The sequence below is a fragment of the Papio anubis genome, chromosome 1, assembly GCF_008728515.1.
Source record: "Papio anubis isolate 15944 chromosome 1, Panubis1.0, whole genome shotgun sequence".
NCBI lineage: Eukaryota > Metazoa > Chordata > Mammalia > Primates > Cercopithecidae > Papio > Papio anubis.
In genome coordinates, this window is record NC_044976.1 from 193,378,704 (window position 1) to 193,395,959 (window position 17,256).

General features: G+C 40.5%; 1 protein-coding gene across 9 annotated transcripts in view; it reads right to left on the reverse strand.

The window, feature by feature from the left end:
• MPZL1 (myelin protein zero like 1) overlaps positions 1-17,256 on the reverse strand; it is a 71,362-nt gene that overhangs the window by 20,015 nt on the left and 34,091 nt on the right. For 8 of the 9 annotated variants that reach the window (XR_640701.4, XM_009193222.4, XM_009193237.4 and 5 more), the window contains one exon: positions 2,451-2,617. Coding sequence is in view for 7 of the 9 variants with exons in the window: in XM_009193222.4 (XP_009191486.1) it covers positions 2,451-2,617 (167 nt within the window). In the remaining 2 variants the exon portion in view is untranslated. Of the gene's footprint in view, positions 1-2,450; positions 2,618-10,453; positions 11,367-17,256 lie in introns of those variants that run through there. The other variant, XM_021930916.2, reaches the window with a different exon arrangement.

Here is a 17,256-nt window from a genome sequence, read left to right on the forward strand (position 1 = left end):
TCATCTCTAGATGAACATAATTACACGCCCCCCTCCCCCTGCCAAAAACAAAACAAAACAAAAAGGCAAAGAAGGGAAACAGAAGGGAGAAAAAATGAGTTCAGTTTCAGATATGTGGATCCTGAGGCCATGGGACAAAAAAGCCATCTACAGTATGGCTTTTGAATATACTGGGTTTGAATATACTTTTCCTGTAAAACCTACAAAAACAAAAAAGCAACCCACTCATCTTATTAAATGTGTCCCGACATTTTGGAATTAAAGGATCCTATGTCAATAACTGAACATGCTCGGATTAACTGCAATCAGACTCGTGTGTAAGTATAAATTGATTAGCTAAAAATATTAATCAGAATTACAGCATGTTCTGAATAGTAAGCCTGAGTTATGTAAACCTTCATGGACCCACTTGACCAGACTGTTTCCAGCAGAAATGGAACTGCTCTTTAAAAGAAAGTTATTACCTCTGGTGTCTTCCTGATGACTGCTTCATTTTCTATGGACTTAAATAATGGCCCTCACACCAACTCTTGCAAAAGACTTCAGTGGGAAATCTTTAAATGTTTAAATAGTTCTTTGGATTCTCTTGAGTAAACTTATGTGTTTAATCTTGCCTCTATGGGAACATTAGTGTATGTTCTATGCTGATGCCATATTTATGTGAAGCAGAGAATGCCTTTGTATGTCTTCCCACGATATCTGTATGGATCTCTGTGCTCACCATTATGGCTACTGTAAGGGAAGGCCTCTCTTATAAAGACCTCTAGACTATGCATTCTCCATAGGGCAGATTCTCCCCCAAGGGAGCAAACACTTGCTCTTGGGTGGGAAGCTTTGAGAAAATCTTACTCTTTTATATATAAAACAGATACAGAGGATATCTACCATATTAAAATTTCATGGAAGGGGGCAGAGATTAAGAAAAAACGTCAAAAGGCTCCTTTTAAAAATAACTTTTAAAAAATACTGAGAAGCACTGCCTTAGGTAATCCCTAAAACCTATGAGGCAGTAAATATTATTAGCAGAGTTTTCTACCTGAGAGAGAAATAATATATAAGGGAAATCATACCGTATTGAACTTTCAACAATTCTAACCTGTGTGGTGTGGCCACTGGTGAATAATCTTGAGTCAGTGTCTCCCATCCTCCCCACCCTGTCTTCCACATAGAGCTGTGAAGAGTAAATGGCATAGGCATATGACGGGCCCAACATCTAGGTGGTGATCAACAAATGTAACTCACCATTCAGAATTGGGTATTCTTTTTTTTTTTTGAGACGGAGTCTCGCTCTGTCACCCAGGCTGGAGTGCAGTGGCGCGATCTCCACTCACTGCAAGCTCCGCCTCCCAGGTTCATGCCATTCTCCCGCCTCAGCCTCCCGAGTAGCTGGGACTACAGGCACCTGCCACCGCGCCCAGCTAATTTTTGTATTTTTAGTAGAGATGGGGTTTCACCGTGTTAGCCAAGATGGTCTTGATCTCCTGACCTCGTGATCTGCCCGTCTTGGCCGCCCAAAGTGCTGGGATTACAGGCGTAAGCCACCGCGCCTAGCTGGGTATTCTTAAAGATAGATGATAGACTGTCCTTGCTAAGTACTAACAACCTGAAAAGTGCAACAGTACTAAAATATGTGCCAATATTTGAAGGGCATTCAACATGCTGGGAGAGCAACAGTAACAACAAATTGTGTATATTAGTAACTCAAGAGCTAGACACTTTCCTGAGCACTTGTCTTGTATAATCTTACTTTATCCTCCTAACACCCTTGTGTGGGAGGTTTTATCATCTCCATTTTACAGACCAGAACCAGGATAGTCAGTTCATGTTTAATAAACACCCACTGCATAACCAGCACTCCATTAGTTACTAACTAACCTTTTTTTCAACCCTCTGGTGCTGTATTTCTGTTACATCCTTCATCTTACTCCAAAGTGAAGTATATATCAGCCTTCCTTCTAATCATCTCTGGGTGACAGCAAGGATTGTTTTAGACATTTTTGAAGGCCCTACGTAACCCACTACATAGTAAGCTCCCAATCAATATTGCTAAATCAGATGGACTATACGCTAAATTAAAAAAAATAATCAAATCAGAAGGTACACACACACACATATATATAAAATCTGGTAATATGTAAAATAAATATCAATAAAAATGGGGCAATGAAAGATGAAAAGATGCAGGATAAATCCTGATTAGAGTCAATTAAGATCAATTTCAGAATGGGATTTGATGGTGGAGAGGAACTGAGCAAAGACAAGGAAACCAGCTGCATTTAAGACATGCTGAACTTATTTTATCCTGAAGCAAGAGAAGGGCCTTGAAGTCTATAATAGATAATAAATACACTCATTTTAGAAATGAACCATCAGAAAAATGGATCACTAATTATACAGCAGTAAAGAAACCTGTGAGGTAGGAGTAGCCAAGAGCAGTCAAGCATTCTTACCGACACGGTAGTGTCAGCCCCCTCTGGCTGGAAGCTCCACGTGACTGAGGTCAACCCGCCAGTCTCATCAGTAGACTTGAACTTGCAGGTCAGCTTCCCTTGTGTACCATTTGCCACGAAGATTTCTTTTGGTGTATATACTTCCAAGGCTGATACTCCGGCTGTCACTGAAGAGAGAGGAATAAGGGTAGTTAAAAGTAGGACTTAGCATGAATACCACTGCACATTTTTGCCAGACAAGAAAAGATACAGCAAAGTTACTAGATATATACAGTAATTCATTGCCATTACATATTTCTGGCAGAATATTCTATAGCTAAGTTCAATCAGAATAGTACCATAAACAGAATAATTGCTGATAGTTTAGGTTTGTATTGCTTTTTAGTTAAGATATGCTTATTAGTTTGGCTATATTGAATATTTATTTAACTAATAGACTTTTTAAAAGAGCAGTTTTAGGTTTACAGAAACATTGAATGGAAGGTAGAATTCTCATATTCCCTCACTCCCCCAAGGCCATCCTGTTTCTCCTATTATTAACATCTGGCATTAGTGCTATACATTTGTTTTAATTGATGAGCCAATATGGTTATATCATCGTTAACCAAAGTCCATAGTTTACATTAGGATTTGCGTTAGTGTTGTAGATCTTATGGATTTTGACAAAGGTGTGTAGTGACGTCTCCACCATTACAGTATCATATAGAATAGTTTCACTCCCTAAGCATCTCCTGTGCTACACCTATTTATTCCTGCCCTCCTTTCCCGCACATCCCTGGCAAACACTGACCTTATACTGTCTCTATAGGTTTGCCTTTTCTAGAATGTTATCTAGTTAAAATCATGCAGCATGTAGCCTTTTAAGGTTGGCTTCTTTCAGTTAGTAATATGCATTTAACTTTCTTCCATGTCTTTGTGTGGCATAATATCTCATTTCTTTTTATTGCTGAATAATATACAAATTGTATGGATGAACCACAGTTTATTCATTCACCTTCTGAAGGACTTCTTGGTGGCTTCCCTGATGGTCTATTTTTAATGACGTGATGGGCGTATTTTTACTTCTTTAAGTAGTTCTGATGCGCATCTGTTACACAATTATCACACTGAACTCTTCTCATCATCCATGTATAATGCAATTAAAACTATCCTAAGATATAACTTGATTTTAAAGCCACATTTATTATTTAACTGATCCTTTTCTTATAAAGAACTTAAGGAAGAAAAATGCTTATTTTGGTTTTGTTAGTGAAACCATACCTACCATAAGATTTCACTGTGCTAGGTAAGTAAACAGCAGATTACACCGTATATCACATTTTCATTTTACCCATCAAGTTTTGTCAGTTAGCCTAAGCCCAGGAAATAGTAATTAAAATGTGTCTACCACTTGGAATATAAAAATGGCTCTTTTTTCAAGATCTGCAATCACAGGCAACTGCAGGAATTGTTAAGGATTGTTGCTAAAAGTATTTGCCAAATTGTTAAAGATTGCTAACTTGAACATGCTGCTATAAAAGCAATGCTTTCACAGACAAAATGAAAGTCAGAAAAAGAAAAAACTTATTTGGCCTAAAATTGGTAACTTAAAAATATCCATCTTCGATATTTTTTAAAGAAATAGTTTGGAATAAATATCTGCAGTGTTGCAATTATTCTTAGAATGTAACAGATGGGCAGAATAAGGAAGAGTATTGTCAGCCAGGACTGATGGTCATTTTCAGAATTTTTTCTCCTTGAAGACTTAACTGACTCTCAGCCAAGGAGAACAAGAGTACTCCCCCATTCCTCCCAACCATCTTGCAAATGTTTATTCTCAGGACACAATGGGCACTTTTGGCTATTCTTTTAAATAAACTGATAGCCATACTGCATCAAGCAGATTTTTTTTTCTGCTAAAGAGGGTGGATTATTATTACAGGGAACAACAGATTATTATTTGTGGTCCAAACCTCAAAACAAGCATTTCTTTCAGAGGAGATGCAAACAAAAGAGTTCCTTGCTATTGTGGGTAGGCAGAAAAGTAGCCCCAGGGCACTTGAGTTCAAAATGAAGGACAAAGCACAAGACTAGACTAGTGGACCAGCTTATTCCAGGAAGCAGCACTGGCTTGCAACCCTTATTCACTCTGTGTGATTTTGACTAGTTTTCTCCATGGTGATGAGTACTGGAAAGCCACAGTCTCTAAAGTCTATAAATAAGGTTTCTTAAGGATTTTCTCTTTCTTTCTTTCTTTCTTTTTTTTTCTTTTCCCGAGTCTCAATCTTGTGACCCAGGCTGGCGTGCAGTGGCACAACCTCCGCCTCCTGGGTTCAAGCAATTCTCCTGTCTCAGCCTCCTGAGTAGCTGGGATTACAGGCGCCTGCCACCATGCCTGGCTGATTTTTGTATTTTTAGTAGAGAAGGGGTTTCACCACGTTGGCCAGGCTGGCCTCGAACTCCTGACCTCAGGTGATTCACCGGCCTCGGCCTCGCAAAGTGCTGGGATTATAGGCGTGAGCCCCTGCACCTGGCCTTCTCAAGGATTTTCTTAAACCAGATCCCTTCCTCAAGGCCTGGTTGCAAGACTTGTCATCCTGAAACATTATTTAAAGATGGAATTAGACCACGCGTCCACGTTTACAGTCACAGAATTTTGAGCAAAAAGACTAACCAAATTCCCAAACAGCTTTTAGGCATCTATTTTAAGACAAAGATTTCGTTACACCAAAGTTAGTTAATAAACAGGTGACTTTTTAAAAAACACACAACACTCTTTGGCTAATTTGAACGTGTAGCTCTTAGCCAGGATTATGAAATCCAAAGCTAGCCTATCAGCTAGCTCAAGAAAAAGAAAATGACTCCACACACTGAGAAATTAGCTTCTTCCATCCCTGGCTATCTACGCTTTTCTCTAATACTACTCTTGTCATCATTTTTGGAGATTTCATCAGTCGTAAGATAAACGTTCTAAAACCTTAGTCTGTTTCTCTTCTCCAACAATCTGGGTAAGATCAGGCCTATCCCAGCCACTCATTTCTACGGTCATACTTGTTCAATCAAACTTAGCCTAAAGCTGCCTCCTTACATATTTTAAGTTCAGCATAAGGGTTTTTCTGTACACTGTGAACTATAACAAGTATAGGTGTAAACAGGCCGTAGCCAATCATCTTGTGCCAATCACCAAGTTTTGACCAATCAAATGTAGCCAACTGTTCAGATTGTGTTCAAATAAGGCAAATGTCAAGCTATAATCAATGCAGCTGTTTCTGTACCTCACTCCCGTTTTCTGTACATCACTTTCATTTTTCTGTACATAAATCTTCTTCCACCACATGGCTGTGCTGGCATCTCTGAGACTACCTTGGCTCAGAAGGCTGCCCAATTCGCAATTCATTCATTGTTCAATTAAACTCCTTTAAATTTAAATTCAGCTGAAGTTTTTATTTTATCATACCCTAAACCAGGGCTTCTCAACCTCAGCACTACTGACATGCCTTGTAGGATGTTGAGCAGCACCCCGGCCTCTACCAGATGACAGCAGTATCTCCTCTGCCTCCAGTTATGACAACCAAAACCATCTCCAGACATTGCAAATGCCTCCTCAGAGGCGAAACCCCCCGGGCTGAGAATCACTAGCTCTAGACCCTATCATCAGTGCCTGCACCCACTCCAGAATCACAGTTTCAGGCTTCTCTACTCCCTAACTGACCACCTCTTAGCTTTCCAATATCCTCCAAAACCCTGAGTTCGTTGATCCCTAAGCTGCATCAAAAACTAAAATCCCAGCATGTCTTCATTTGCTTTACTCAGATTAAACCCCATAGGCCACCATTATACTCACAGCCTAGAATACACAATCAGCTTTCTTGCCTCTCCCTTCAGGGCCTTCACGTGGCCAAACGTCTATCCTGGTTAAATTCAATTCTTTACCCACTCTGCATCTCCACCAGGGTGGCTGACCACAGCTGGACAAAAGCACACAATCCCACTGACTATTTTCGCCTTAAATTTATGGTCACTAATCTCAAAGGGACTCAATGCTGTCTGGCAATCCATCCACATTGCCCTAATCCATCTGCTTTCTATTTCCCTAGAGAACTATTTTAAACCTTCCTCTCTAACCTCAAATTTCCACTTCCTCTGGTTTCTCACTACCAGCTAATGACTGAGCTGCTTATTTCATTGAGAAAACAGAAGCAATGAGAAGAGAACCTCCCTATGTCCAGATACCATAGCTACCCACCTCCCTGCATCTGTGCCCATTCTGCTTTCCTTGCACTCCTATGAAGAAAGTGTCTGTCTGCATTCCTCTCAGGCTGAACCTCTCTACTGCACATTGCATCTCATCTCTTGCCTACCTAAGGACATTCATTGATCCAGCAATTCTCCCTCTTCTGAATTTTTCACTCACTACTGAATTACCACCAGCAGCAATATAAACATACATATTTATATTTATATCCCAGGTTTAGAGAAAAAAATCTTGACCCTGCATCTCCCTGTAGCTCTGGCCCCTTTGTCCTCCTTTATTTTACCAATCTTGAAAGAACTGTCTGTACACATGGTGTCCAATTTCTCTCCTCCTCTGTTCTCTTGAATAAATCCAATTTAGGCTTTCATCTCCGTTACTCCATAAAAATTGTTTTTGTTAAGGAATGCAATGACCTCCATGATTAATTCTCAAGTCTTGTCTTATTTCCCTATCTGAAACCTCTGACAGTTACTCCCTCCTAAAACTTTTTGTTTTGTTTTTTAACAGTTTAGCTTTTGGAATGCCTCTCCCTCTTGATTCTCTTATCTCATTGACTGCTCGTTCCCTGGTTCTCCTGACTTCTATATGATTAAGAGCCCAAATCATTTCTCTGACAGCTTGTCTATTTAACATTCCTTCTCTTGGTGACCTCATCCAGTTTCAAATGCTCCCAAATGCTGATGACACCTGTATACACACACACACACACACACACACACACACACACACACACACACAGCCTATTCAACTTCGCTTGGATATAATTGGCATCATCTCAGATTTAATATGTCCAAATTAAACTCCTGATTCCCAACCCCCAAACTTCCTTTTCATGGGCTTCTCCAAATCAGTGAATGGCAACACTGGTTTTCTAGTGGCTGAGACCAAAATCCTGAACTAGTTTGTGACTCCTCTCATTTGCACAACTTTCCTCCAAGCTGTCAGCTACACATGTCTTCTCTACTTAGAAACCTATCTAGAAACTGCTCTCTCTCTGCCTCATTTAGTGTCACCATCTTGGTCCAAGTCACTGTCATCTTTCACCTGGATTAAGTATTGAGAGCTTCCTAATTGGTGTCTGCCTCCTCCAGCTTTCCCCACTTCACAGCAACTAGTCCACAGAGAGGCCAAAGAAATCTCGTAAAAATTCAGGTCGGATCATATCACTCTTCTACTGAAAATCCTCTAAGGGTATCCCATCAGCCAGATCAGGCCAGTCCTCATGTGGCCCACAAAGTCCTACATGAGCTAACTCCTGGCTACCTTCGGACCTCACTGCCCTGGTCACCATGTTTTTCCTCTGCCTATGGTGAGTGTACCCCAGATAGAGAATGCTATGGACAAAGAGACCAAAGGTATCCTAGGAAGTCATGACGCATGGCCAACTGTGTCAAATGCTGAGAGCTGGGTGCTCTACGTAGCTGACGGTAGGGAGAAATTTCAGTGAAGATCCTTGCTTAAAACTGCACATGGTTCCTTGCACACAGCATCTAAAATTCAAATCAACTTTTGCCAAGCAGAGCAGCAGTTTCTGACCAACTACGACAAGCAAGAATGGCATCTTGTTAGAACTGTTCTCCTGTGTGGGTCAAGAGAGAAACGAAATCACAGGTTTCCCTCTCAGGCTGTATTCCATGCAGTCCAAGCAAGGGATGTGCTCACTGGTTTCTTAAACAATTGGGAATGGTTGGCTTTGTCCATTCCCCTGTCTTTTTTTAAATGACTAGGAGTATTACGGGAATACATAGTAAAATTATTGTTGAATTCAGACAGCTCATCTGCAGAGTCATAAAAGAGAGTTTTAAGGGGCTAGTTAAAATGGCTAAAAATGCAAATGTAAAGACCATTGAGATATACAGAAACTATTGTTCTAATCTATATTCCATGTCACTAAAGACTAGAATCTCAATCTGAATAAGATATTAAATAGGTTTCTTTGAGGCCGAGGATTTATAATTATGGCATAGTGGCAAAAACGGCTGTGAAATGTATTACTACATTTGGTTCAAGCTTTGGTTCAAAAACTCATAGATGGATTTTTAAAAGCCTGTTGATTCCTGAATAAAACCAATTGCTTTGGGAATAAAAACACAGAAATGAAATGAAATAAAACAGATTAAATGATATACAAACGTTTTCATATCCTGCCAACTTTGGATTCTGAGCTCCACATAAACTTGCAAACAAACATCAACATGGAAATGAGAGTTACTGAGCTTACTTTCTCTCTGGGGTACGGTTTTATAAGGAGTGGAGAATCCTGCTGAGTTATGCTAGAGTTTAAAGGGCAAGAATATAAACAAATAAAATCCAAATAACCCTTCTCTTAGAGTACTCTGGGGAATAAGCTTTCTAAAATGTACTGCGTTGCTCAGAGGTATTATTTAGCAATGAAGTAAGTGATATACTGACTCTTAAAATAGGCGATCAATTCAAATGAAAAAAGCCCACGAAGTCATTTGACAAGTAATCAAAAAGTCTGTGGAATCATCTGACTAGAGGTCATTTTTACAATAATCAAAGGATATTCAAAATGTAATATTCTTACAATTTGGATGGACAACCAGAACATTTTAGAAAGAAAAAAAAAAAAGTAAAGATGGAAAACAAAACAATATCCATCACAATCACAAAGAAAAAGGCAAATTCAAGAATGGTTCACCTAAGAGGCTATTTCCTGACATCACTGACCTATTTCAATATTCTGAATGACTGAAACAATAGTGTAAATAATGTCTCCCAACTACATGCCAAGATGATCTTACTCCAAGTAAATTCAAACTCTCATACCATAAAATCATTTGAAATACACTGTGGCAGCATTATTAGGAACAAATAAACACGTTCACAGCAGGAAACACAGGCAGGGATATTGAAGCTGTTACTGGTTGAAGCAATTCCATGTCATGTTACTACTGGGTCCATTTATAGCATACCGGTTTGTAAAAAATTTTACCTTTTTTTTTTTTTTTTTTGAGACAAAAGTCTTGCTCTGTTCAGGCTGGAGTGCAGTGGAGCAATCTCAACTCACTGCAACCTCCACCTCCTGGGTTCAAGTGATTCTCTGGCCTCAACCTCCTGAGTAGCTGGGACTACAGGTGCGCACCACCACACCTAGCTCATTTTTCTATTTTTTTAAGTAGAGACGGGGTTTCACCATGTTGGTCAGGCTGGTCTTGAACTCCTGACCTCAAGTGATCCACCCGCCTTGGCCTCCCAAAGTGCTGGGATTAAAGGTGTAAGCCACCTCACCCGGCCCCTAGAAACCTTATCTTTTTAACACGCCTCGTTAAGGTTTTCCTTGTAATTGAAAAAGGCTTTTGTTTTGAAATTTTTTAAGCACTTTGATGTTACCAGTATAAACTCCTGCTTAAAAGAGTACAATCAAGCAATCTATTTAAACAGCGTTCTGACCTATCTCTTGTTCTCTCTTGGTACACAGCAAGAGTCTGATATTGTAATATTTCCTAGTAAGCAAAAATATGACCTTTTAAAACATACTAAGAGAGAGGAACAAAAGAGAATACTAAATATAAATTCAGGGTAGTAGCTACAACTGGAACAGGGTGGAGGAGGCAGGAAGTGACAGGTACACACTATTGGTAATGTTTTATTTCCTAGGCTGGTCATGAGTACATGGGTGCTCATTTTAATACTGACAGTGTAAACTGTACACACATACGCTCTTTGTATATATTTTACTTCTTACAATAAAAATGCTATAAAAGAGAGAGACAGGAAGACATTAGTAAAGCAATAAAAGATTTACTTTTTAAGTTTCAGAATGCTCCAGTGAAAATTCCACACGATTCCCTCACAGTGTCTACTGTGACTTCTACAATCAGGCTGGATAAAGTAAAGCTGACTCGATGACGTGTGCTGTGGAGATAACGCATGCACAGAGCTGCCTTGCTGCCACTGTGGGGTCAGACTCAAATCTCTCCTGGGAACAGGGCCACCCTGCAGCTGAAGTGGGCTCTTTCCTCCCGCGAATCAGGGCTGCTACTATAGACCTTTCTTGGCTGGATGGCACAAAGTAGGGGAGGGCTGCAAAAGTATACTCCATTCAACAAGCCCTAAGTATTAATAAACTAAGCTTTTCATTAGTCAGGAACACACTCTTCTGTACTCTTTGTCTAAAGTTATGCTTCAGGCCTTAATCTCAGGGACTTCCTCCTAGCGTCTGCCCTACACTCCCCACCCTGTGCTCCCAGGCATCCTGTCCTTTCCTTGTCAATGCTCTCCTCACACCCCACTTAAATGACCGGCTGTCTGCACCCCTCAGAGGGCAAAGGGCTATGTCTACCTTGTTTACCATTATATCCTCATTACCTGACAAATGCCTAGCCCTTTCACAATGTGTTCAACAAAAATTTGTTTGAATGTCAGGAAAAATGAATGAATCAGTGAATGAATGAATGAATGAATGAATGAATAAAGAATACAATATATCAAACTAAACTCAGATAAGCTCAGCCATAAAAATCAACTTGCTCTACAACAAATGGCTTCAGCATAATGCCCAACATAAAAAGTGTCTGGGGAGATGATTTGGGGTCAACTTTGAACACTGACACTACTTTGGAGGATGCCTAGATACGTTTCCTCCAAGAATCATCTTTCTGTGTGAGAGAATCATCCCAAAGGAGACTCACCTTTTGAAACATTTGATTACAAAAAAAAAAAAAAAATCCAGCCAGACAAGGTGGCTCACACCTGTAATCCCAGCATTTTGGGGGGGCGGAGACAGGAGGATGGTTTGAGCCCTGGAGTTCAAGACTAGCCCTCGTCTTTACAAAAAAATATTAGCTGGGCATAGTGACTCAAACCTGTGATCTCATGATCTCAGCTACTCAGGGGGCTGAGATAGGGAGGATTGCCTGGGCCTGGGAGGAGGAGGCTGCAGTGAGCTGTGATTGTGCCACTACACTCCAGCCTGTGTGAGAGTGAGACTGTCAAAAAAAACAAAACACAAAAAACAAAACAAACAAAAAAACCATGTACTTTTACTAACACACAAGATTACCAAATCCCTCTCAGAGTCAATTCCTTCCGCTCATGATCGATGTCCAGCTGGCCACATATCTATCCTTAACCTTTTTTGTACCAACAAAGATCTTTCTGTTTCTCAAATGAGAAATGCTCAAAGGGTCCTGAATCAGGCCAGTCATTGAACTAATCACTTGACTTTTTAAAGCCCTGGGATTTCTTCTTGCCCTCCTCTATATATGTACTGTTCATCTCTCTCTCTCTCCTGCAAATGGTCTCCTTTCTTCAATCAACCATTCATTATTTCAACACACACTGAGACTCAGCCTCTACTCGAATGTACTGACAGTCTAGTGGAGACAAATAAACAAACATCTACAGTGCGGCTGCAGAAGCACCGTGCATGGCCTCTGGGATGCACAAAGTGCATTAGGAGATTTTCCACAGCGCAGGGCTTCCATTTAATACTAAAGGCTCAAAACACGAAGCAGGCAACACAAATGCCCCAGTTGCAGTTAGCTTGAATTGTATCATCTGCATAAAGCATCCAAACATTTCTCAGTTCTTAGCAAGCAGATGAAAATAAGGAACTTTTGGTAGGAAAAATCAGATTTTACCTCTGCTAGAGTACAGTGGACTAAAATGCTTAACATAAAGAACATGTTGAAAGCTCTGGAGGCACAGCTGATAGATAGGAAAATAACACTCTCACATATTTTACACTTCCCAGGTGCTGAAATGGCATATTAAAAATGCTCTTCAGGAAAAAGACCACTGTACCTTAAATCTATCTTTCTGAGCTCTCAAATCTTACCAGGTTTATAGTATGTTTGAAGATATATGAACCAAAATTTAATTGAAACCAGAAAAGGCCAATACAATTATTACTACAAGGACAGAACAAGAGACTGGAAACAATACGCCTATGGTTGATGGCAATAAGAGTATATTCCTCTCCTCCAAAATACAGCAAACTTTTTAAAAAATTTAAAAATACTGCCTACTGAAACTACTGAAAAATATTATATTACTCTATATGATATCATAATAATAGATATATATCATTGTACATCTGTAGAAACCCATACAACGTACAACAGAAATAACGAACCCTAAGATACATACAATGGTCTTTGGGTGATAATGATGTGTTATCATCATTATCAACTCTAGGTTCATCAACTGTAACAATGTATCACTCTGGTGAGGGATACTGATAATAGGAGAAGCCATGCAGGAGATAGATGGGAAATCTGTACCTTCTGCTCTATTTTGCTGTAAACCAAAAACTTCTCTGAACAGTCTAAGTCTTAAAAGAATAGTAGTACCTGGGTCCCACCCTTACCTCCAGGAATTCTGATTTAATTGGTAAGGGGGATGGCCTGGATATCAGGAATTTTAAAAGGCCCCCAGGTGATTTGAAACATGTAATTACTACCCAGCACACAAATGAGATGTTGGGACTTCACTTATGATGCTATTATACAGTAAGACCATGCCTGAAGCAGATGAGCCACGCCTTGCCTGGCACTTGACTGACTGCAGGTATAGGTATGTTCACTTGTAAAATATGTATTAGTGCACATGCATGAACCTGAACTTTTCAAAATACCAGGGCAGTGCTCTACTCAGCTTCTTTTTTTTTTTTTTTTTTTTAGACGGAGTCTCTGTCACCCAGGCTGGAGTGCAGTGGCCAGATCTCAGCTCACTGCAAGCTCCGCCTCCCAGGTTTACGCCATTCTCCTGCCTCAGCCTCCCAAGTAGCTGGGACTACAGGCGCCCGCCACCTCGCCCGGCTAGTATTTTTTGTATTTTTTAGTAGAGACGGGGTTTCACCGTGTTAGCCAGGATGGTCTCGATCTCCTGACCTCGTGATCCGCCCGTCTCGGCCTCCCAAAGTGCTGGGATTACAGGCTTGAGCCACCGCGCCCGGCCTTCAGCTTCTTAATCAATAACACACTTGTATAAGTTTCCATGTCGACAGAGAAAAATTACAAAAATCTACTTTATTCTGAAGACTGCACTGGCAGCCTGAGTTAACACAACATTGGTGTCCAAAGTCCACAAATTATATATAAAACCACCCACAAGTGTGTGTGCTATTTTTTATTGTGATTTTAATGGTTTAAAATGTACTTTGGAAACAAATGAAATATGCACTAAGCATTTGAAGCTCTGAAGTGCAGCTGTGCCAGGTGCAGTGGCTCACGCCTGTAATCCCAGCACTTTGGGAGGCTGAGATGGATGGATCGCTTGAGCTCAGGAGTTCAAGACCAGCCTGGGCAACATGGTGAAACCCCATCTCTACCAAAAATACAAAAAGTTAGCCGAGCCTATGGCACACACCTGTAGTCTCAGCTACTTGGGAGGCTGAGCGGGGAGGATCACTTGAGCCCAAGAGGCAGAGGTTGCAGCAAATGGAGATCGGGCCACTGCCCTCCAGCCTGGGTGACAGAGTGAGACCGCCTCAAATAAATAAAGCTCAGCTGCTAGAATCTACTGAAGAGAGCTTGAAAATCTCTGTTCTGCTTGGTTTTAAGAAATTCAAAGGCCGGGCGTGGTGGCTCACACCTGTAATCCCAACACTTTGGGAAGCTGAGGCGGGTGGATCACCTGAGGTCAGGAGTTTGAGACCAACTGGATAACATGGTGAAACCCTGTCTCTACCAAAAATACGAAAATTCACCAGGTGTTATGGCGGGCGCCTGTAATCCCAGCTACCTGGGAGACTGAGGTAGGAGAATCGCTTAAACCCGGGAGGCGGAGGCTGCAGTGAGCCGAGATCGCATCACTGCACTCCAGCCTGGGTGACAGAGCGAGACTCCGTCTCAAAAAAAAAAAAAAAGAAAGAAAGAAAGAAATTCAAGTTTACTTCACGGTGTAAAACCAGTCTGCTGCAGCTGGACAAACGGCCTAACCACAAACCAATCATCCAGGGGAAGGTAAATTAAATGGAGAAAGAAATACTTCGCCTTCGTTACAGCTGTGAGTACTTTCAAGATGTGTTTACGGTAGAGTTATCCTTTGGACACGTTCTTAATGAGATCTGAATTTAACGCAGATTTGTCCATGACAATTTCCTATTGAAAATACATTTAAAAGCTCCTCCATTGCTTCATAAAGTCCATAATTATCAGCATGGCACACTAGGCTTTTCAAAGTAACCCTCCTTTTCCTGCTTTACATTTGGCAAAGCCTGTTGGTGATGAGCTGGTATCAGCTTGCTCTCACTTCCCTAACATGCCACGCAGCCAGCATATCTCGGGGCTGCACTAACACAGCTTGGAACGAGGCCGACCTCTGAAAGTTTACAGAATTTCAAGACTCCACCTGAACGTGATTTTGGTAAAGCCCTCCCTGATCTCACCACCTCTTCTTCTGCCACACTCTTCAGTATTTCTCACACGACTCTGGCTGCAGTCTACTGAAGACACACCTTTCAGTGAAAAGCACAATCTCCCCTGCAATTAACTCCAGCTCCCCTGTTAAGACTCACAACTCCTTGAGCCATGGAACTACACCTTAACTTGCCTTCGGTATGCCCAGCACCTACTACACTTCCTGGTGGTCACAGAGCTCTCAAAGAACATTTCCAAAGGAGTGAACAGGTAACACCGAATTTTTTGGTTCCCTGTAAAGTGAAGTTATAATTAATGAAACATATAAGCACTATTTTTTTCCCTAAAATAAGGAAACCAATCTGCCCTTAAATGGATGCCTAACTCCAGTCAAGCTCTCTCTGGCTCCTAGAAAAATCTGGCAAAAAAGTACAGGTTAATCAGCACTGATTTGTCACTGCCAGAAAGAGTTCAAAGGGTAAACACTCCCTTGAACAGAAAGTAAAATATGAGTAAGGAAGGGAAACATCTGCCCCTGCTTCCTATTGAGATGCTGGCTTTATCAGAATTTTTAAAAGACAGTATCAATTGAACAATTCATTTATTGAATAGATAATAAATCCCAAGTTCTAAGTGGGACGAGTCTCATTAGATACTGTACACGGAAATATACACAACAATGTATACAACAAACTTTGTGTCACTACAGTATGCAGGGTATGGCACAGTGCAGGGCATGGGAAAATGGCCCTCCAAGCAGGCAGTCGGCACTACCTGGTCTGTATCTTATTGTTTATGCCACCTTACCTTCCCTAAGTTCCTACTAAACTATCCCCCTAAAATAGCAAATAGACTATAGGTAGCTAATTAAAGTCAAAATTTGAAAAATGAAGAGGTCAGGGAATATTTTATGAAAGATGCACTTGAACTTTATCTGGTATACTGAGAAGACTCAAAATAGATTGAAAGGGCATTTTGCAGAGACAGAAAAACGTGAGATGATGTTTAAAGATGAATTATGGAGATGAATTTGGCTAGAATAGAGGAAAAGTTTTCAGATGAAAAGGTAGTCTGAATTCCGATGAGCTAGAACTTGATCCTGTAGGAAGTGGGCACCACGGAGGATTCTTAAGCAGGCTTGATATAGTAACAGTGGACTTTTTGGTTGAGTCGTAAAGATACACAAAAAAGGGAGGAAAAGAAGAGACATTTGGAATAATTATTGGAAAATTTATTGGAATAATTTTTTCCCAAAGGATTTTTGTTAGTTTCATTTTGCCTCCAATACTGGAAAAACAGAAAAATTTCCATGAGTTGACTCATCTCTAAATCTTTCAAAAACAACACTACTAACAAATGAAATTATTTTTACATGTATAAACCTGCAAACTGACTTTAGATATGTGAGGGATATTTTTAAAAACTTAAGTATTGCATACATTTAATTTCTCTTTTTTTGAGATGGAGTCTTAATCCTGTCGCCCATGCTGGAGTATAATGGCGCCATCTCGGCTCACTGCAACCTCCGCCTCCTGGGTTCAAGCGATTCTCCTGCCTCAGCCTCCTGAGTAGCTGGAATTACAGGCGTGAGCCACCACGCCCGCCTAATTTTTTGTATCTTTAGTAAAGACGGGGTTTCACCATGTTGGCCAGGCTGGTCTCAAACTCCTGACCTCATGATCCGCCCGCCTCAGCCTCCCAAAGTGCCGGGATTACAGACGTGAGCCACCACACCTGGCGCATACATTTAATTTCTAATAGTAGGTAATTCTACATGATTATATTTGTCAAATAACTACTCCATGTTCCTTGAAGTTATTTTTTTAAACATCACAACCATTTTGATGGGACTCCTACTAAAATGTTATTATTTTCCTTCTGTCTTCATAAAAAGATAATATTGTGAGTGAAAGTTTAAGGAGAAACATGATAGTTGCCTAGCTTCAAAGAATTACCCACAAGATAGTTATTAATTACAAAGGGGAAAAAAAACAGTTACTTTAGAGTGGAGAAACATGGCAGACAACACCTTAACCAAGGATCAAAGTCAACATCACCAGTAATGGAACAAAAGAGCAGCACCTTTCTCCTTAGGTCAGGCACTGAGAAGAACAGAATATTACTTCCGTGGTGTTCCTGCCAAACATGGATAGCCTAAATCATCAGACACACCTGAATGAGGGGCAATCTACTATGTAAATGGCTTATATAATATACATTAAAAATATTAATGTAAAACTTACAA